Genomic DNA, 20,603 nt, shown 5'->3' with positions numbered 1-20,603 from the left:
GAAACTACCCTTTGCCTCCCCTACCTGGTGGTGGACCAGGCACGCGACTCTGCGGTGATAGTTCATCGGGTGAGCAGGCCGAAAGGTCACCTTCAGTGTCAGTGTTGCTCCTCCCTCCAAGACTCCGCAGGGCCGATCCAAGGAGAAGACGCTCCCTTTGCAATCAATATCAAACTGATAATAGGCCGGCACATCTGACGTGTTGCTGATTTTCAGTGTCCGCATCAAACTTTCTCCAAGATTGATCCAGTCAAAGTCCACAGAATGCTGGTGCAGGGACACGGAAGGACCTGCACAACATGCAAGATAAGATCCTGGACCTGTCATAGCTGTTTCTTCCAACACGTCACAAGACACTGCTGCACTTAACTGATATTCCCAAACAGATTAAACTCTTCAGAAAACCTACTGGTCCTAGCAAACAGTTGGACATTCACTTAAAACATTCAAGGAAGTATAGATCCCCCCAGGGACAGACAGATCCCAACAGGAGTTTAGTCTGTGACTTCAGGCTATGATAACTTCAAGTCCTTCCCCAAGCACTAACCTTTTCCCTCCAGAGAAGCGGACAGGGAGAAACGGGAAAGGCTTTGGTACCTTTACATGAGCCAACCACTTTCAGAACAGTCTTCAAGTGGCATCCAGCAGATGTGATAGTGAAATAGTCAGTACTGTGCTCTCCTACGACTTGGGGCTGAAACCGTATCCACAAGACCAGCTTCCCTTTGGCAGGGACAACATCATGGGACACATCACAGGAGAAAACATAACCACGAAGAGGTTCTTCTGCTCGTTTTATTTCACATGGTGCCTCAACCTACAAGTAGAAAAGAAACAGGTTAACAAAGGAGCCAACATGAGCCAGGATGGCTCGGAATGAAGGACACTAATCAGGTAAGAACTGTAGTTTGCAGCACTGCTGAACACCACCAAGAACACCAAGGCCACACAGAACCACTGTGCAGCAAACCTCTGCCATCTTGTTCTGATGGAGAACGGGTGGCAACAAGCTCCCTCAACATGCTCAGAAATCAGCAGGCTGCAGCAAAACTCCCGGTGATCTCCGGGGTTGGAGTGCCCCTCTTGGTAGGTGGAAAGATGGCTCAAGGTGTCCCTAGAGGCCAAAATAGCGTAAATGACTGCTGTGACCAGGGGAACATGCAGGCAGGAAACTTGTTTCCCTCTATCCACAGTTCCACCCTGTTTATGGGTCTTGTTTTCCCAAAAAAAACAAAGCTGGTGCTCTGACACCTTACTCGAGACCCTTTAAAAAACTGTTCTGATCCTTGCCTGGCGATGCTGAGCATGCCTGCAATGTGAATAAGAACAGTACAAAATGAGTGTGTCTCTCCCACTCCCAAGCTGCAGAGCCTGTGGAGGAGTCAGCACTGCTGTCATCTATGTCAGCAGTCTCTGAGTACATCCATCACTTAAGAGGCTGGGATAGGCTGAGCTGGCACAGGCAACAAGGTGCTCAAATCCATTTGACTTTTGAACAATTCACTGGGCTGCATTCCACAGAGGGCAGTGGAAGATCCATCAGTTGCCTGGGACACGCACACACACCAATTTGAGACTGACACAACTGCCACACAGGATTGATGGACTTGTCCAGAGTGGGCTGGAGAGCTGCAGGATGCAAAGGACTTGGTGATCTGGACTAGGCACAGAAGGGAAGCAGGGGGAAACTGCATTACCACGCTGCAAATGGCTAAGTTGCTTGCACCGTAGCTGGAAGGCAAGGTTGAATGGCATGGTTGGTAGGGGAAGGCTCATCACCTCTGTTTCATTCACACTCACACTTAGCTTATTTTCACAGCATTAAGGGAGACACACAAGACCACATATCGCAGGGAAATGTGTCAGCTTGCCAGCTTCTCACAATGAGTCAATCTCCCTCTCCCCATACCACAGACATGTTGAAGATTTCCACAGACTTCTCCACAGTTGTCCCCACTGGTACTGATCCAAAACACAGGACATCTTGAAACTTTTCAGACTGTACGTCTTCTGACTTCTTTCCTGTCACGTTCACACACAGGCAGGGGTATTTGGCTGTTAAAGAGAGTAGTGTACTGAATTAGAAAAACAGGTGGAACCTCTATTCTTGAGTATTCAACACTCAGCTGGACAAGGTCTGAAGAACCTCAGATAACTCTGAAGTTCGATCTACCTTCAAAGTTGGCTCTGCTTTGAACCAAATAAACTCCCTTCTCAACCTAATTTACTTAACTCAGAATCACATTTTTTGTTTGTCAGTGGCAATACAAGTCACTTCAGGCATGCACTTGCTAATGAAATCATTGCTTATTTTAGCTTGCATCAAGAAAGCTTTAGAAATTTCCCTCTGCTTCTCTGTCTAGCAGGAACAGACGAGACACTGAGTGCAGACAAAGCCAGGACTTTGTGGAGGCTTTTTCCAGTGAATTCCTCTCACTTCTTCCCCTCTGTCAACTCAAACAGGCCTTAGAAATGCTGGTTTGGCCAAAACATGCCACAGGGCATATTGGACCCTCTGTCTCTTCAGATACCACTTCCAAATTGGCAAAAGTACATTAGAGAATTCCACAGGCCACTTTCCAGCTGTGGGCTTCACTTGCTCATCACTGGCTTGAGCCAAGTGTGGCAGAGCCTCAGAGTGCAGGCCCTCCATGTATCCCTGTGGCATGCTACTCTAGAGTTAGGGGTAATACACATTTCTTTGAGTGTTAAATGCAAGAAAGACTCACCGAGGGCTTTTAGCATGATTGTCCTCTTTTGTTTCACTTCACCTCCAAACCAGCATGTTGCTGCTGCATAATGCACCCCAGCCACCTCGGGCTGGAACATCACCTTGACCATGCACTCAGCACCTGGGTTCAGTGTGCCACGGTCAGGATCCATGGAGAAAGGACTTGATGTCTCCCAGGTAAAGATGCTAGCGAGATCACTAGGAAATGGAGATACATTTTAAGCAGATCAGTGGATCATTTGCTGCCTGTGCAATCATGCATAGGGTGGGCCTTTCCCAATGGGTTATTCAGTTAGGATATGAAGCAACCAGTGCTGAATGGAAGAATCCCAAATGCAGCTGGACAAATATGTGATACTGTGAAGAAATTTGTCCCTAGTCTCTGCAAATGCTCTGTTCACACGCTAATGAATCTTAGTTATTACAGCTAAGAACTTTATTAATGACTATAAGGTGATAGCAAGCAAATTAGTTCCACAATTAAATATTTGCTTCTACTGTATCTAAATTTGCAGCTATTTAATTTAAATGACTATTTGTTCCTCTGTTATATACTCAGGTGAGAAAAGAGGATTGAACCATTCCCTAATACCTTATTCAATTTTCCAGAAATCCCTTTGCTTGTTCTATTTCTGCAAAGAACATGATATGCCATCAGCTTTTTCTATTTTATTGATCTAAGCTGTGTGCTGCTTACCATCCTTATCCTCCATCATCCTGGGCCTATCACTTGTAGCAAATTATTTCTCCAAGTGGAGACTGAAACACTTGAAATGGTTGGAATCACTTGGTTGGAAGTACACCTCCTCCTTGCCTGGGAACTTCACTGCATTCCTTTCTACAGTACTGACCTTCCTCATTAAAATAGGATAAACCATGGTAACTGGGAGCATCCTTGCTCCTAAATGACTAAAATGTTTCCAGCTGGTAGCTCATGTCTCCCTGTTCATGCTGGGCAGGTTGCCTTTGGTTAAACAGAAGCCCAGGCCTCTCCAGTGAATGTAGGATGTTCTGTGCTTGTCCCCACCTAGTTCCTGTGCAGGAATTGTTCTCTGACTATGCTGGCAACAAACAGATGTGAGATGCCAAGATGTGCCCACAATGACCTGTACTACCATTCTGCTGCCTTTTCTGCCAAGACTTTAGGGAAGGCAGAGTTGCCTGTTGTTAAGGCAGCCAACAGAACTAACAACCACTGGAATCAGCTGCATTCACTGGAGAGTCCAAGAAAGTGGCAAAATAGCTGACAAAACAGAAAGAGTGTCTGCTTAGCCACCTCTCACTCACCCAACGTTGCACACAGGAAACGCTGCCTCCGTAGCACTGTGGACAGCACAGACAGGCAACTGGACAGCGGCCGGGATGGACAGACAGAAGCGTGGAAGCATAGCATGCAGGGTGACAGAGAACTCACCCTCAGCTTTCTTTAAGAGGATGTTGTCTTCATAATCCCTCTGCACAGAAAAGCAAAGGGAGACAGCAGTTAGATGGATTCCACCTTGCAGGTGCTGCAGCTCCGCCCATGAATACCTGCCAGCTTCACCACTGCAAGTGTTGGGGAAAAAAATGCTGGCAACAGAGGCACCAGTGGAGGCCTCTGTGCAGGACAGAGAGCATGTGAATCACTCAGAAAAGGCAGGTAGTGTGGAAGGTACTCAAGCATACTCCTCTGTCAGAGAACACACATACTCTCATGAAGAGCAGTTGAAGGACACATTAGTTTCACCCGGTTTGTTTCAAGTTAGATTTCTTTCAGTATTTTCAAGATCCCAATTCAGCTGAACTGAAGCGTGTACATCTTTTCTTTGAGCTCCATGAGCAAAGTATTAATCTTTGATTAAATGCTTTGTCAGCTAGAGATCCAAGCAGGTAACACACAACTTAAAGATGCAGCATTGACAGCACTGTGTAGAAATAGCCTCAAGACATCTGCTAACAAGGCAAGACAGAAGGAATTGAAAGAGATGTGTTTTCTATGCTTCCCATTTGTCACCCTCCTGAGTAACACTCACACAGGTAAGGAGAGACCTTGGACACTGCAGCACACACAGTCCTTGCTCTCTCTAAGAAAGGCAGCCTCCTGTTTTAGCAATTGATGTGCTGCAGACAAACTATTCACTGAAAATGGAACAAGGCCAGCAGCTTGTTTCATAAAGGAAACACTGAACAGTCATCAGAAAATCATGATACTAAGAGAGCAGGGTACTGGGAATCTGTCCAATGACCATGCTCTATGGCTAGGACAGAGATACACATCAAAGACATACAGCCATTGACAAGAGCCAGAGATCAACACTCAGAGCCAAGACAGACACTACAAACAACCTGAAAAATAAGAAAAGAGTCTGGATGAAAAGAATCATTGCTGTTTAAAATAAAGCTTACAGAAACACCCTCCATCCAAAAGAAGGGTGGCCACTGACATATCCCTTGAAAAAACTGGTAGCCCTTGAATGCAGAGGCTCTGGAATCTCCTGTAGGAAGGCAGAAAGTGAGCCACTTAACTCAAGGTTCTGCACTAAAACCACCCAGAGGTGTTTTCTTGGGATCAAACCAGGGGTGGACAGTTTAAGCACTTTATCTTACTGAGCTGAAAGGCAGAAGTAGTACATTAAAAACTGGAAATAATACTTTCTGTGAGGATTCCTCTCATAACTACTGGCAAACTCTGCAGAGAAGTCAGGGATCAGGGCTCCCTCAGGTAATGAGGATGTGGACAGATCAGGAAGGTCATTCTGCCCACTCCTATGCTGGAATTTCCCCAAGGACTCATGCATTCAAGTGAAAACAAATCAGAAAGGACAAGAGAGGCAGAGGCCCACTGCTGCCACCCAGAATGCAGCCTGAGCACTGAGGGCAGTTTGATGTTGCTGCTTTACCTTTGCACTGGGCCGGAAAACGACGGGCAGACTCACAGACATACCAGGGCTCAGAGTAATCGGCTGCGGGAAAACAGTGAAGAAGAACGGCGTGGAGGGAGCTCTAGACAACAAAATCAAACCAAGACATTTTGTCTGAGGGTGGGCAGCTTAAGTTAGCAGAAAAGAGAATAACCAACACCTCCAGACCCCACAATTTAGAAGCACTTTACACACTGGACCACAAGGATACTTTGGCAGCAAAAGAATAGAGAGGGACAGAACCCAGGTGTCCTGAAAACTTATTCCCAGCTCAAAGTACCCCTTCCTTGAAAAATATTTCATGTTTTCAGCACATGGGTATGAACAAAACACCTAGGGCAGACACATTTGAGTTTCAGAGCAGGGAGGGTCACAGGGACTGCTGGAATGGCTCAGCACCCAGAGGGACTCCGGGAGCAATGGTTTTAGGTCACACTAGTGACTGGCTGGCATACATCCACAATTAAAATCTCACTAGACTGGAAATGCCTCACAGACAGAAGTATCAGCAAAACAGAATTTAAAACAAGGCATTTCATTTAGCAGAATTCTGCCAGGAACAAGGCCTGTGTTTCTGAATTAGCAGGTTTCTGTCCTGCACTGTAAGGGTGCACACACTGTCTCCAGCACAGCACTCAAGGGGAGAGAGGGAAGGTGAATCTCAGAAAAGGTGCAGATGTGTCTGATACAGCAGGAGGAGTGAAGATGCAGAGACAGCATGAGCAGTGCAAAGGACAAACAAACTTCCCACGCACCTGTAACTCAGCTTCTGAGTTTTCCCATGAACATTTTTCAAGGTCAGGTGTTTGATCGTCTCTCTTCCAAGTTCCCAGTCATACCAACTGAGTGTTTCAGGCACCTCAATGCCACAGAACACAACTTTCTTCTTCTTTGCCTCTCTTGCAGACACCTTAGGGAGTAGCAGTTTGGGAGGAAGGGAGGAGAAATCACTCAAACAAACAGCCCTTTCTCTACGCTCAGGGTTTGTGACTCTGGCAACGGATGAGAGGAGCCACCCCGCGGCAAAACTCCAGGAGTCTCCAAAAGCCCTGCTCTGGAGTCCAGAGAGGACACCTCCTGGCCACAGCCCAAACAGCAGATACTAAAAATTGTGACGAAGGACGTTTTTGTGTTTCTCTCCCTGCCTGCCCGACAATCCACCCAAGTCGACAGCACTCTTTGCCCCTCCGCTCACCTTCCTGCCATAGCCACTCTTCCGAAAAGAGTCAGAGTTTCGGAACTCGTCATGCATCTGAGCGAGCATCTGAGAAACAAGAGGGAAAAGTCCTCACACGCGCTGCTCCCACAGCCACGAAGCCTTTGCTGCCAGGAGCCGGGCACTGCCAGCGGCCCCACGCCCCTGCTCAGGCTCCTGGTGCCGCTGAGCCCCCTCCCCGCAGGGCAGCAGCCCCTGCTGTGTCCCCAGCTGGCAGCTGGGTGCAGCCCTCTCCGGAAAGCACGGCTGTCCCCAGGTGGGTCACAGCCCTGCCCACCATCGGCCCACAGAGTGCCGTACAGCCAGGCTGTGCTCTGTGGCCTGGCCCCTCGAGCCCTGTATGGATGAGTGTGGCAGGGCCCTGTTCCCGCAGGGACAAACTGCCCAGCTCCCTGGGGACAGCCTGTTCCTGCAGGGCCCTGTTCCCTCAGGCACAGCCTGCCCAGGTCCTTGGGGACAGCCCGCTCCTGCAGGGCCCTGTTCCCTCAGGCACAGCCTGCCCAGCTCCCTGGGGACAGCCTGCTCCTGCAGGGCCCTGTTCCCTGAGGGAGCGCCTGCCCAGGTCCCTGGGGACAGCCCGCTCCATCATGACCCTGCTTGCCCCCGCAGCGGAGCAGAAGCCCGCGCCACGAGTCACCAGGAGCCCGGCTCCCTCGATCCCAGCCCGATCCCTCAAGCACCGGGACCCGGGGCACCTCGGTGCCGGTGCCGCTCCGCGCCGCCCGGGCCGGCCCGCGTTGCCATGGAGACCGGACGCGGTTGCAGCGGCTCCCGGAGCGACGACGGCGGCCGCCTCGGGTCAATCGGCGCGGGCAGCGGCGGCCGCCAGGGGGCGGCGGAGGGACGCGCAGGGCCCGGGAGATGGAACGGGAGCGGAGCGGGGAGAGGGCCGGGCAGGCGGGGCACGGGGGCACGGAGCGGCGAAGGAGCCCGCTGAGGGGCTCTCAGGGGTGCAGGGAGGAGATACAGACCAAGGGCAGATGGGACGCTCATGGGCAAGGAGATGGAGGAGGGCGGGTGGAACAGGGAGGGATGCAGGGATACTGGGATACAGGGATGCTGGAGAGAGCGTGGGGCGAGGGGTGTTGAGGATGAGTGGGGGGACAGCAGCATAAAGCTGAGCCAGCAGAGGGGGCCCGTGAAGTCCGTGGGTGCATCGGATGGATGAGTGAGGGCAGTGCGGGCACTGCAGGGTGGCAAGGGGCCGCAGGCTGCAGCAGGCTGGAGAGCGCTCTCACAGGGATGGAGTGACACCTTAATGGGGCCAGCCCACCCTGAGCTCCTTGGAGCGTTGGTGACACAAGTAACAAGTTGTTATCATTGCCAAAATAGCTATGAGACCAAGACCAGCAAAGGCCCAGAGGGTGGGGAGCCCTGGCTGCATGAGCCCATCGGTGTCATTCTCATGGGACACCACCATGGGACAGTCCTACATCTTCCCAGTGCCCTGCATGACCCTCAAGGAGGCAGGACCTTCATTTTTCAGGTGGGGAGGGACAGACAGTGCCTCCGGGGTGCACAGGCAGCTCTGTGGTGGAGAGTGGGGCTCGCTGCATCAAAGCACACAGGGAGGGTGCCCGGCAGAGGCAGGAAGGAGATGCAGCTTCAATGGCATTTGTGATGTTTACAAATGAGTCATCCCGCTAAGCAGCTCAGCTGTAAATCAGCACTCTAACTCCTCCAGCATCAGTTGTGTCCCCTCCTTTGTCCCCCTAGCTCTGGATGAGTGCCTGGCTCCTCCAGAAACAACCTCATAAATAACAGCAACAAAACAAACCCTCCTGTAGCCACGGTGGGCCTGAGTGCACCAGGCGCGAGATGAACGCCTCCCATCCATCACTTTAATGATTGTACTCTGCAAATTAAACCTGTCACGGCCCATCAAGGTGAACGTTTTAAGCCTGTGACATGCCTTCAGCTCCCCTCCTCCTCCCTGGCACTTCTGTTGCTTTCCTTCTTGCCTTTTCCTCTCTGCCTCCACCATCCCTGTCCCCCGTTTCAGCCCTGCTCCAGCCTGTGGTACTCCCTGTGGTCTGAGGCTGAGCCAGGTTGCACATCAGGTGATAAATGTCTTTGGCCCTGGTGCTCCTGCAGCCACGGGCTGGCAGGTGCCAGCATGCCTGCGCCCAGCCCTGTGTTTGTGCTGGGAGCTGGCACAGCTCTCCTGGAGCAAAGGCAGGGAATTAGGTGCCATCCTTTCATGCTCCCCCATCCCTTCATCCTTTCCTTGTATTTCCCCCCCCTACACCACATTTATTTCTCTCTTGCCCCACGTTACACCAACCACGGCAGGCTCTGGGCACCTGCTGCTACCCTAGCTCACACCTACCCCCTTGGAGCAAGGGCTGCAGCCTCCCCAGGGCCAGAGCACCCCACTGGGCAATTCCAGGGCTCTGGACACCTGCGTGCCTCGAGATGGACTGCCTGGGGAGAGGGAACGTGGGCAGTGAGGATGCCATGTACCCAGGGGGAAACTGCCGAGCTGCCAGCAGCCACTGCGGGTCCCTGTCCCCCCGCACAGGAGCAGCATCCATCCGCCCGTCTCCATGCTCCTCTCTCCTGTCACCTCCTTCCCTGCACACCCCTCTGTCCCAAAACCTGCCCAGACCCTGACAGGCTTTTCCCAGCCTTGCGATGTGTGACGGCCCCCACCAACGCTTACCTGTCCCTCCCAGCACTGAGACGGCCAGGATCCCACAGGGGCTGCTGTGCTTCAGCAATTCCCACCCCCGCCACGAGTCCCGGGGCAGACAGCCCTCCCTGCCACTCAGGCAGAGCTGGGCACCGGAGAGGACAGCAGGGTGTGGGCAGGAGGGACATCGTGGTCTGCCGGGAATGGCCCCTGCTCCACCCCTGCAGCTCCTGGGGCACTGGAGTGGTGAAGCAGCGCTGCCCCCTCTGCCTTCACGGCCATCTCAGCACCCAAGGGGAGAGCCAGCAAGGCACAGGGAGCATGGCAGATCCACAGGGCCTTCCAGGACCCTCCAGCATCCTGCGAGGACATGGGCAGCACTTACTTATTAGTGCTTAACCTTTGTGTTTCTAGGGAAGTGGTAGAGGGTGTCAGTCATCATCCTGCTACCAAGGGTTGATTTCAGCCCCCCCAGAGTGAGCAAGATCCCAAGAGCATAATGAAACAAGCCCAGAAAAGAACTTAAGAGAGGTTAAGCATCACCATGGGAAAAGGGGAGCTCACCACAGCACTGAGTCTTTACAGCCTGAGCACTTTCCTGCCTCCCTTCCCCCCCGTTTATTTGGGACAGTGCCACACCAATGCAAGCAGGCTAATTGCAGCATGGAAAACAGCATCAGCTTTGCTTCCCAGGACAGTTTTGCCCTGCAAAGCACAGACCCTACCAGGGATGTACTGGTGCAGGAGGATGCAAGGCAGGCTGGCATGCAACCTGGGCATCCTTCCCAGCTCTTCATGCCACCAAGGGGAAGGACAAGCTGGCACCACACTGGATGTGCTGCTCCAGGCGCTGTCAGATCTGTAGGGAAGTGGCAGTGCAGTCAAAGAAGGGTCTGGGTCTCTCTTCCAGCTGTGCCAACTGGCTGCCAGCTGTCCCAGTTTGCTCTCCCCACCTTTTCCCCAGAGACTCGGTAGGACAGCACAGTAGCAGGACAGGGGATTTTCCTGTCCCCTAAGGAAAAGCACAGGCATCCAGATAACAGCTTTATAGGGGAGGGATCTGGGGACTCCTCCAGATACACACAGAGGAATAATTACAAGTTAAATAGGATCCAAACATACATAAGTTAAAGGGTGGCAGGTGCCCTGCAGCCCCCTGCTCCTTCCAGGCACAGTCTGTGTCTGCCAGCAAAGAGAACCCCCACAACACAGCCTGGCCCCTCTCCCCAGCTGGCTCCATTCGCCTTTCACAAGACAGAGCCAATCTTCCTCTCCGTGGCACCCATCTCGTCGTCCTCCTCTTCCTCGGCCCCCGAGCAAGACGAGTCCGGGCCGTAGCTCAGCTCGGCGGTGCTGCAGTGCAGGAAGCCCGAGTCAGGGCTGTGCCCCATGAACTCGGGGCTGTCGGCAGCTTGTCCCTGGGGCTCGCTGGGCAGCAGCTTCTCACAGGTCTTGCTGAGCCCTCGTTGCTTCTCAGCCTCCACCTGAGCCCCCTGCTCCTTGGCCTTGCGGCTCCGCTTCCACTTCATGCGGCGGTTCTGGACCCAGATCTTCACCTGCCAAGGGAGAGCCCCGGGGGAGAGGATGTACCCTGCTGCATCCTGCCCCCACCCAGCCCCTCGCCTTCCCTGCATGGCGGGCCCCCCAAAACCTCTTCCTTATGGGGAATCCCATGGTGCTACAACTATGTACAAAGAGGATGAGGTTGTCATGGGGACAGGAATAATGGGGGCTGCTGCCTTTCCCCCACCCAGCCTCCAGCCAAGGATATGCACAGGACATTTTCATATTAGCCCCACAAAAAGACCACCCCCACGGCATGCTGAAGGATGGGAAGGCTCTGAAACCGAAGCTGGGGGTGCCAGGTGAAAAGACGAGCAGTATTTCTCCACAAGAGAACAGGCTGAAGCCCACAGGCAGGTCTCTGCAGGAGATGCCCTGAAGGGCACTGATGGTGGGAGCAGTGGGGTGTGGGGCTGGTGGCATTAGCATTGCCCATGACCTTGCCTTGCCCCCCTGGCAGCTCCACGGTGCTACGCTCCATCCCCCCAGGGCCAAGGTACCTGTGTCTCAGTGAGCATCAGCGACGTGGCCACCTCAAAACGCTTGGGTCTGGACAGATACTTGTTGAGCTTGAACTGGTTCTCCAGCTCCAGGAGCTGCTGGCTGGTGAATGCTGTGCGGGGCCGACGGCACTTCCCCATCAAACCAGACTGCGGGGCAGCTGTAGAGCAGACAGTGGGTGGGGGTCAGGGGACAGCAGACTGGTAGGGGGACAACCCCTCAGCAAACCCAGGATGAGGAAGAAGGTGAATGTCTCCATCATCTCCCACCCCAATAATGGCTTTACTGCCTGATAGGAACCTGTGAGATATGTTATCAGGCCTCGGTGTACAACTGGGATCAGTGCTGCGACCGAAATTAATTCTCTTTTTTTATTGCTGGGCCGCACAGGTGGCAGCTCAACGGCCAGGGGCTGTGCTGGGGCTGCCCGTGAGCTATCTCGCCTGCAGCCCTTGAAGGCACAGCGGCACTGCATCAGCAGGCAGCAGAACAAAGGGACCTTTGAGAGTCCAGCATGGCGTGGCTGCCGCGCTCTGTTTGATCCTTGCTTATCTCCTCTCCACTGGCTTTATTGTCCCCCTGGGGTTCAGCTTTTACTGCTTCTCCCAGCACCACAGCGGCAATCAAACCCAGGGGTTTGCAGCTGGGAATAAGGTGCTGGAGCAGCAGGGAGGGGCGTGGGGCAGAATGGGGGGAGGTGGTGGTGGTGGGCACTGATGCAAAAGGACCTTGGCACATCCCTGCTGACGCATCTTGGGCAACAAGATCCTGGAGCATCCTGGCCCAAAAAGTGTGCCGTGCTTGGCAAGGGCCACTCCAACTCACCCACTTTGCTGGGCATGGGGCACCATTCATGTTATCTCCCCCAGATTCCAGCTTTGATCCCAACCTGCCCATCCTGAGGTGTCCACCGAGCCCTTCACAAACACAGCGATGACGCATGAGGCAGGAATTTATGAAAGAGCCATTAACTGATCACAACACAGGTTTGATCCCAAGTACCTGGATGCTGGGTCAAACAGATAGAACACAGGCTGGGCTAGGGTTGTGCAAATGCCTCATGGGAGCAGGATAGACACAATCCCTTCTTCTGCCTGTAGCCCCTCAGTGCCAGAGATACAGTCTCTGGGACCCACCTTGTAGCCACTGCCCAGTTAAACGAGGGATTGACTGAACAGAGGCACACTGTGCCAACGATTCTGACAGGATGTATTACTTTGCATATGAAACATTCAAGGCTAAAACTGAATGAGAGGTTCAAAAGATTTGCAGGACAAATACAGATGAGAGATGTCTCAGCTCTGCAGAGTTCGGCAGCCATCTGGGCTCTGACTGGCTGTCTCTGGCTGTACAAATCCTCCATGGGCACATGGGACCAAACAGGTCTGCAAAGGCTTCCTCTGGCTAAGAAAATGAGGTGTTATGGGAACTAGCATCTGCAGGGACGGGGCAGCCCAAGCTAACACCCTTTGCAGTTCCCTCAGGGAGGGAAGGGCCAGAGATGCATCAGAGACAACTGGAGAGGAAATTCATTCTGTTGGTGGGGGCACAACACAAAGAAGCCCCAGGCAGTGTCCAGCAGCCCAAGGACTCTGGGTCCCAGCCTCCTTTGTTGACAGAGATAGGAGGGTGGCTGGCTAGAGCATCTGGAGCCCCAGAATCCCTCCCTGCAATGAGGTTGCACTGTGCAGTTTGACAGTACCAGGTCAGGGAAGGGCACCTCTGAGCAGTTCCTCTTTCTGAGCATGGTCTGTAGAGAATGTTTTGGGGAAAGAGAAGGGAAGAGGTTGTGCCCTCTCAGCATCCAATAATTCAGGAGTTCTGTGCTTTCTGGAGCTGGAGTGTCCAGGAATCAAGATATATCATATTCCCAGTCTGAATTCCCCACTCCAAAGCAGAGAGCCCAGGGCTCAGCTCCGAGGGCATTGTGTCCTGGTTCCAAGGAGCACAGAAATCCTTCAGACCAACCTGAAAGGCTCCTCTGTGCCTCCCCTAGCAAGGTCATATGTGACCAGACTAAAAGCAGATGCAGGAAGAGTTAGAGGCACAGAAGTGCCTCACAGAAGAATCTCAATGCTAAAAGCAATGCAAGTTTGGTGTGTTAGAGGAGCCTGGAAGGCAGCCTACTTTAACAACACCCTCTCAAGAGACTCACTTTTCCCCAGGTGAGCTGCTAACGACTGCTTGGTCTAGCAGGTAAAAGAAGAACAGAAAGTTTGTCCAAAATGCAAATAAATCCAAACAGGACATATCCCAAGTAACTGCCAATCCAGGGGATTGATTTCTGGAGCATGGCCCTGCTGTCAGCCCTGATTCCTCCTTCTCAGTGTCCAATTCATTTGCAGTGCAGTGTGCCCATTACAAATATTGTACAGAGCCTGACTTCCTTGGAAACACTTTGCCTCCTGCCCCAGTGCTGACAAAAAGACCCAACACCAAACCCAATCCTCAAACCCCTCTGTCGTGCTGTCATACAGTCTGAGCCACCACCAGTCCAGTGCCCAGCCTACAGAGTGTGGCTGGCCACCTAATCTGTGATCTCCTCTGACAACACACCCTTCAGCAGCTATAACTATCCATCACCACTGCTCCCCAGTGTGACTTGTTCAAGATTTGGCCTCCACACCAGGAGGAGTAAGCCCAAGGCAATGCAGCTGACCTGCAGCCACCCACAGCAGCAGGTTTTCATGGACATGAATGATCAACATCTCTGGCATCAGCTCTGCTGTTACCTTTCCCAAAGGGCTCTAGCTCTTTTGTGTGGAGAGAGTATGGCAGAAGAGGATACACAGATTCTCACTGGGAAAAGAAAAAAAGAAGGAGGTAGAAGCTGAGACTGCCAGCATGCTCTGGTGAGTCCCATCCCTCCCTGTCCTGTGACATGGTGCCACATGGACAAAGAATCCTCCCAAGGGCTGCACAGCAAGCATGCCTCCCAGGGCTTACCTTCTCCACTCAACTGAGCCATGAACCCATCCCTATCACAATCAGCATCTCAGAAAGTATTACCCTTTGGGAAGGCTCTCCATCTTATCCAGCTCCTACCAGAAGACCAGTGACTGCCCCAGCGTCACACCTTTGCTTGCCAAAGGATTTATTTTCTGCTCAGCCATCTCCTCCAGCACTCCATCCAGGATCAGAGCTTGTCTCAACATCCCTTCAGCCTGGCAGGGCTTGGACCCCCTGGTGCCTGGCATCTGGCTGCAGTATCAGTAAATAAATTGCTTGGCCCGGGGCCAGGAATGCCCTCTGAGTCTGAGGCCAGGAGCTCTGCAAGGCAGCTGCCTCCTGGATAATTAGATAAAGCTTATAAAGAATTGTTGGTTTATTTGATACAGTTCCACCTACTTGATAACAGGGGTAATCCTAGGTTGATATTAACTCACTTGTTTTTAATTTGGTTTGTTTAACTATAGTTCACTTAACTTTGTGGTCTGGCAGATAAAGGAGAGGAAATTAACACCCTAACTGCTTTAGGTGTTTCTCTGGATGTCAGAGCTGGAAGGGAGGGAGGTAGTCTCAGCATCAGGGACATCACCAGCGGCTTTTTCTGACCTGCCAGCAGCCCTGGCATTATCAGTGGGGCAGCATGGGTAAGGGCACTTGCTACCTCTGCAAGCCCCTTGCTTGTTCCACCATTAAACTTCCACTGCTGCTTGCCAGCTGTTTCCCAGCCCATATTTCCAGCGGACACCAGACCACTGTACACCTGGTGAGCCTTGGAAGGCATTGCTTTTTGCACAAGTTTGATAAGACTTATCCTGCCTGCTCTCTATCCCAGCACAGCCCATCAGCAAGCCCTCTGCCATCATGGGCAGGATCTGATCTGGACTCCAGGCCATCAAGTTAGTGAGTGGATGATGTCAGGAAATGGTGTGCGAGCAAAGCCATCTAAGCACTGGATCCCTCAGAGAGGATCCTTTGCTCCTCCTGAGAATCTACAGCTGTATGTCACTGCTCCCCACTTCTACAGCTCTCACTGCAGTGGGTCTCTGCACTGGCTCCCACCACTGCACCATACTGACAAACAAGGCAAATAAATCACAGCCCCCAGAAAAACGAACAGGCCTGGCATTCCAGTGCCAAATGCTACCCCTGGGTGGTTCAGAAGGTGCTCAAAGCCCCAGGACGGGATCCAGGCTGGGGACAGCAGAAGCTGGGCAGGCAGCATCCCTGTTGCTGCAGCAAGGGCACGCCTGCCCCTGCACCCAGGCCCTGCACAGCCCCTCAGTGCGCATTGCAGCAGAGCAGCCGTGCAGCTCTGCACCCGCAGCTGGGAGGGAGGCACTCACCCTGCTCACCGCAGGGCACGGCTCTCACTGAGCCAGCCCGGGGTACCAACTGCCCCAGGCATCCCACCTCCCCACACAGTGATAGCAGGGGGAATGTGGGCAGGGAATACCCACAGGGCTTACAGCTCATGGGCTGTCCTGCTGCTTCCCCCTTCCTGACTGTCCCCAGGAGATCCAACCAGACCACACCTGCAAAACATTGCTACACATGCACCCAAAGAAGGAATTTATTCCAGAATTTACTCCTGGAATTCCTTTTAAATAAATGCCAAGGGTGATCATTCCCTGGAATGATCCGTAATATGTCCTAGAAGTCTTTCAGATTCATCTCTTACAGCCATCTGTCCACTGCTCCTGGGAGAGTTAAACATGACTGGCACCAGCATCCTTGACACTTGGTACTTGGTCACTCTGGAAACTTCAGCCAGGCAGGTCCGTCCATCTGTCTAGGCTGGGCTGTGGGACAGAGGTTCTCACAAACTACAGGCACCCCAGGAGCCCTGTGCCAACAATGGAAGGAAGGCTCCTGCCCAGCCCACCACCCTCCTCAGAGGGATGAGGAAGGGCTGCAGAGGCAGCACATCCCGGGCAGGTGCCCTTTCCTGTCCCTGTCCCTACAGCATGGCCAGCACACTGGGGCAATCTGAGCCCACACACAGGCACAGCCTGCAGCTGGAGCCAGTCCTGCTGAGCACAAGGAGAAGCCATGCTGCAAATGAAAATGATTTCAGGGCTTCAGCGAGCCCACAGGAGCAAGGGCTGAGGACACACTTGAGAACCCTAAGGTTACCAGTGGACAGAAATAAGGATGTGAAGATGGATAAGTTTCTCTTCTGCACAGCAGAAGAATTGCTGAAGTATTTGACAAAATACTTCAGAGAGAAAGAATCCTCACTGCAAAGGGCTCCCCGGAATTGGGAACAAACACCTTTTAGTAAGGACATGGATTGAGGCAGTGGTCATCCTGATCTAAAAATTTACAGTTTTGGCAGCTTTTGCTGCATCCTTATTACACCTCCATGTGTCTACCCCGCTTTGGGATCTCCAGAACCCAGATAAGTAACACTCGGGTCAGAAATTGCTTTTCTTTCCTCTGAACTTCCATAGGAACCCTAGTCAGTGTTTCCCACAAGACCCACTGACATTCTGGTCCAGCACATTCTGCAGAGCTCCCTTCACAAGTTGTTCTCATGCCAATAATTTGGGATTTGTTTCCTTTTGGTGAGGTTTTGGATACAACCAGCTGAAGATCACATCCTGCTTTTGAAAGGAATGGGGCTGATGTACAAATATCTCTATGTTATCCCAGCCAGAAGCTGCACTCAGGGCTACAGGATCAGATGCAGTGGAGCATTCCCACTGTGGTGAAACACAGCCCTGTATGAAGCTGCCAGGATGCTGAGATAGACCAAGAAACCCAGACCCTTCAAAGATAACATGGCCTCGGCAGAGGAGCAGGAAGATGTAATAAATAATAAAGACTTCTAACTAATCAAGATTTATTTTCTCTTGTCTTAGTGACATCTTTGGAGACTGTACACAACCCATAGCACTGGAGGCTTATTCTACACCTCTAGATTCACAGATGGATCCTTCCTAAAGTCTGAGGAAAGCCAGGTAAAGGGAGACAGTGTGCAGAAAAAAAAACAGCCTGTTTCCCTTTAACCTGAGCAGGAACAGTTTGAGGTAGGAATAATAAATGTGATTTTTTTCAAGTAATTCTCTGGGATTTTTTTCGCACTGTTATTTATCCAGCCTTTTAAAATTATTATTTTACAAATGGGCTTTCAAATTTTTAGGATTTTTTTTTTTATGCTCAGCTAACAAATCTGGACACTCTGACAGGGCTTTATTAACCAGTCACTCTCGGTTTAATGCCCATCTTCGCAGTGACCAGCACGGGGCAGGCTCCAGGTCACACTGCCAGGGGTGCCAGACCCCATCGGGACCAGCGCCTGCAGTCAGCTCCTGCCCGCCCGTGCCCCGCAGGACCCACCGCGGCAGAGCGGGCTCCGGTGCCTGCCCGCAGCCCCGGGGGGACCGGGGCAGGGCTGGGGCCGAGCACGCCCTGGGGCCGGCAGGAACGAGCGCACCGGGCCCGCATGGCCCCGCGCGGGCAGGACCGGAGCGCCGGCCAGCAGCACCGGGCCGGGTTCGTTCCCGGCCGCGCCGGGGGGGATTTATTCGTTTCCCAGTTCAGGATTTTGCCGCCGTTCCTTTCTTTTCGTTTCCTTCCCGGCCCGCAGGAGCCGTGCGGGGCCAGCACCTGGGTAGGCGCGGTCCGGCTCCGCCGGCGGCGGCGCGGGCAGTGCTCTTTGGGGCTGTTCCGGAACACCGGGCCGGCGTGAGGCGAGACTTTGCCCTTCGGATCTGCTCCCCAGGGCCTCACAGCCCTCGGAGGTCTCCGCAGGGCGAGTCACGTTCCTCCCAGCAGTGGGACACCCGGCCTCCCCACCCCAGCCCTGCCGGGCTAGGAAGCGGTCTGGGCACAGAGAGAGCCACGCATCGCGGTCAGCGCGGGGGGCTCGGTGTCCCTGCGGGCTCCCGACCCGGGCCACCGGAGGGCCCCGAGGGCGTGGGGCCGGCAAAGCTCAGAGCCGGGCTGTCCAAGGGACCCCCGGGGCTGCAGCGCCCAGAGCCGTGTTCCGCCCGACGGGAGGCTCTGTCCCGGGCCACTCACCATTGAAGTCGGAGAGCCTCGGCACCAGCATCCCGGCTCGGATCCAGTGCTCCAGCGGGAAGGAGCCGGCCACGGCCGCCTTCAGGTGCTCCGCGCCGGGCGGCGGCAGGTGCGGGATGCCGGTGTAGGCGAAGGCGGGGTGCTGGCCCCCCAGGCTCGGCAGCGGGTACACGGCGGGAGGGTAGAGGGCCGGCAGGGCGCCGAGCCCGGGGCCAGAGAGATGCAGCAAGCCGGGCTTGGGGACGAAGCCGGCCGGGGCGAGGGGCGCAGCGGCCGGGGCCGCCCGCGGGGAGGGGGTGTCGGAGCGCCCGGCGGGGCCGGGGCTCGACGCGGGGCTCCCGGGGCTCAGCCCCGGCGGGGAGGCGCTCCGCGCCGGCTCTTCGGCCAGCAGCGCTTCGATGCGGAAGTTTTGGGACTTCTCCATGGGCTTGTGCATGGCCCTGCCCCGTGCGGAGCCGTCGAGCCCTCCGGCGCCGCAGCGCTCCCCTGCCAGGGCACAGCCCGGCCGGCCAGCCCCGGGCGAGCCCCGGCACCGGCGGGCATCCACCCGCGGGGCCGCGCCGCGCTCCGCGGGGCTGCCCTCGAGGGCAGCCCTCCTCTCCGCTCCGCCTCCCGGGCACTCGCTGGCCCGACGGCACTGGGGTGGGTTTTAACCCCCTCTCCACCTACCCCTGCTCCCCATTGGCTCCGCTCCGGACCCCCGCCCCGCCGCCCTCCTCCGGCTGCCGCAGCCCCCGGACGCAGCAGTGGGCAAACGCCGGGGACTGACCCGGGTTACTCTGCCCCTTCCCCAGCCCCTCCACAGCCAGAGGTCCCCCCAGCCGCCAGGACCCACCCAGGGCGCTGAGCCCATCATTCCCTGCCCCATGGCAGGGAAGCAGGTCTGTGGTTGCAGCAAGTGGAGGAGATCTGGAGAGACAGACAGACTTCAGCACATGTAGGCAAAGCCCTACTGGGCTCCAGTGCTGCCCTGGCACCGTAGAGCCCCAGGCACCCGGAGGGCAGAGTGCTTAGCTGGGAGGGCAGGAGAGGCACTGGCTCACCAGCAGGCTCCTCTGCATCCTGTGCTCTGGGATCCTGTGCCCAGCTGTGCTGTTTCCCATTGCACTGCTGTGATCCAGGGAGATCAATAGACCTGAGCTGGACACACAAAGGACCAGCACCCTCCGTCACCCATGTCTGCCCAAGATGCAACCCAGCAGGTGCATACAGGCAGATTGTTACTCATTTCTCTGCTCTTACCTTTCCTAGGCAAGACACAGCTTAGAGAATAACACCTGGAAAGGACAGAGAGGAAAGCTTTGGCTGGTCTGGGCATGGTGGGTAAGCAGGAGCAGAGCTGGTCCAGATCCCCTGGCACTGGCCTTCAGGGAGAGGCAAAGTGCGTGTGACTGCTTTAGGAATCTCTGTCACTAAGGGTCTGCACCTGTGTGTCTCTGGTTCCCACTTTTTTGGGTCCTCTGACACAGTGACACAAGCCTCTGATTTTTTGTACTCTGTGGTGGGTCCTGTCTTAGGAAGGGGAGTAAGGCAGCTGCTATTGCCCTGCCTAAATGTAATCATGGCTAAAGGAAATCCCTGTCCCTGTATTTCCTGTCCCTTCAGCACTTCCAGCACTGTTCTATTCCCTGAGCAAGAGATGGGTCCACCACACTGAACCCTGTGTGTCACAGAGGCAGCAAGGAGATGCCCAGAGAGGAGAAAGGCAGGAGCATACAGGGCCTTCCTCAGCCTTCTCTGCTTTCTCTGCTCAGTAACCCCAGGGACTTCTCTTCCAGCACCAACAGAGTCTGGTGTGCTGCCTGCTGATCTCCCTGCACACACATCACCCTGCTGAAGGGAGCTGCAAAGGCCCAGTGTGTGCAACACCTTCCTCCTTCCATTGCTCAGCCCAGCACCAAACAGCTTCACTGAGTGGCCCGAGATCCTTCTGTGGGAAAACACACAATATCCCTTTTCCAGATGCCTCCCTGGGAGACAGAAGGGCAGGAATTAGCCCCATGGAAAGTTCCCTACAAAACCCAAGGAGGTTTTCCAAAGACAAGCAACTCTCCCAAGGATCAGCAGCTCATGCTAGCCCCCAATTTA

The 20,603-nt window shown here is 54.2% G+C and overlaps 2 protein-coding genes across 3 annotated transcripts in view; both read right to left on the bottom strand.

The window, feature by feature from the left end:
• Positions 1 to 7,616, bottom strand: part of CFAP65 (cilia and flagella associated protein 65) — a 32,534-nt gene extending 24,918 nt beyond the window's left edge. For both annotated transcript variants that reach the window (XM_039697199.1, XM_039697206.1), the window contains exons 1-9: positions 7,543 to 7,616; positions 6,827 to 6,895; positions 6,387 to 6,541; positions 5,611 to 5,713; positions 4,019 to 4,185; positions 2,730 to 2,929; positions 1,910 to 2,055; positions 598 to 817; positions 25 to 290 (exon numbers count right to left, since the gene is read on the bottom strand). In XM_039697199.1, coding sequence (XP_039553133.1) covers positions 25 to 290; positions 598 to 817; positions 1,910 to 2,055; positions 2,730 to 2,929; positions 4,019 to 4,185; positions 5,611 to 5,713; positions 6,387 to 6,541; positions 6,827 to 6,895 — 1,326 coding nt within the window. In that variant the 5' untranslated portion in view covers positions 7,543 to 7,616. The remainder of the gene's footprint in view (positions 1 to 24; positions 291 to 597; positions 818 to 1,909; positions 2,056 to 2,729; positions 2,930 to 4,018; positions 4,186 to 5,610; positions 5,714 to 6,386; positions 6,542 to 6,826; positions 6,896 to 7,542) is intronic.
• A 2,999-nt stretch (positions 7,617 to 10,615) lies between these two features.
• Positions 10,616 to 19,095, bottom strand: LOC120496945 (motor neuron and pancreas homeobox protein 1-like). The gene is made up of 3 exons (XM_039697883.1): positions 18,516 to 19,095; positions 11,543 to 11,703; positions 10,616 to 11,035 (listed from the first exon to the last, which is right to left on the bottom strand). The coding sequence occupies exons 1-3, from the start codon at positions 18,949 to 18,951 to the stop codon at positions 10,727 to 10,729; spliced, it is 906 nt and encodes a 301-aa protein (XP_039553817.1). The 5' UTR covers positions 18,952 to 19,095; the 3' UTR covers positions 10,616 to 10,726.
• Between the last annotated feature and the right edge of the window lie 1,508 nt (positions 19,096 to 20,603).

The sequence above is a fragment of the Passer montanus genome, unplaced genomic scaffold (assembly GCF_014805655.1).
Source record: "Passer montanus isolate IOZ18808 unplaced genomic scaffold, ASM1480565v1 scaffold1, whole genome shotgun sequence".
Lineage (NCBI taxonomy): Eukaryota > Metazoa > Chordata > Aves > Passeriformes > Passeridae > Passer > Passer montanus.
This window is presented reverse-complemented; position numbering and strand designations above follow the sequence as displayed.

Bases quoted from the DNA above. Each gene is read 5' to 3' on its own strand.
- LOC120496945 (XM_039697883.1), bottom strand. From the start codon at position 18,951: ATGCACAAGCCCATGGAGAAGTCCCAAAACTTCCGCATCGAAGCGCTG. The intron at 11,704-18,515 runs GTGAGTGGCCCG...TCTGCTCTACAG, and splicing joins GAGGCTCTCCGACTTCAATG to CTGCCCCGCAGTCTGGTTTG. The intron at 11,036-11,542 runs GTACCTTGGCCC...CTCCCTTGGCAG, and splicing joins TGATGCTCACTGAGACACAG to GTGAAGATCTGGGTCCAGAA.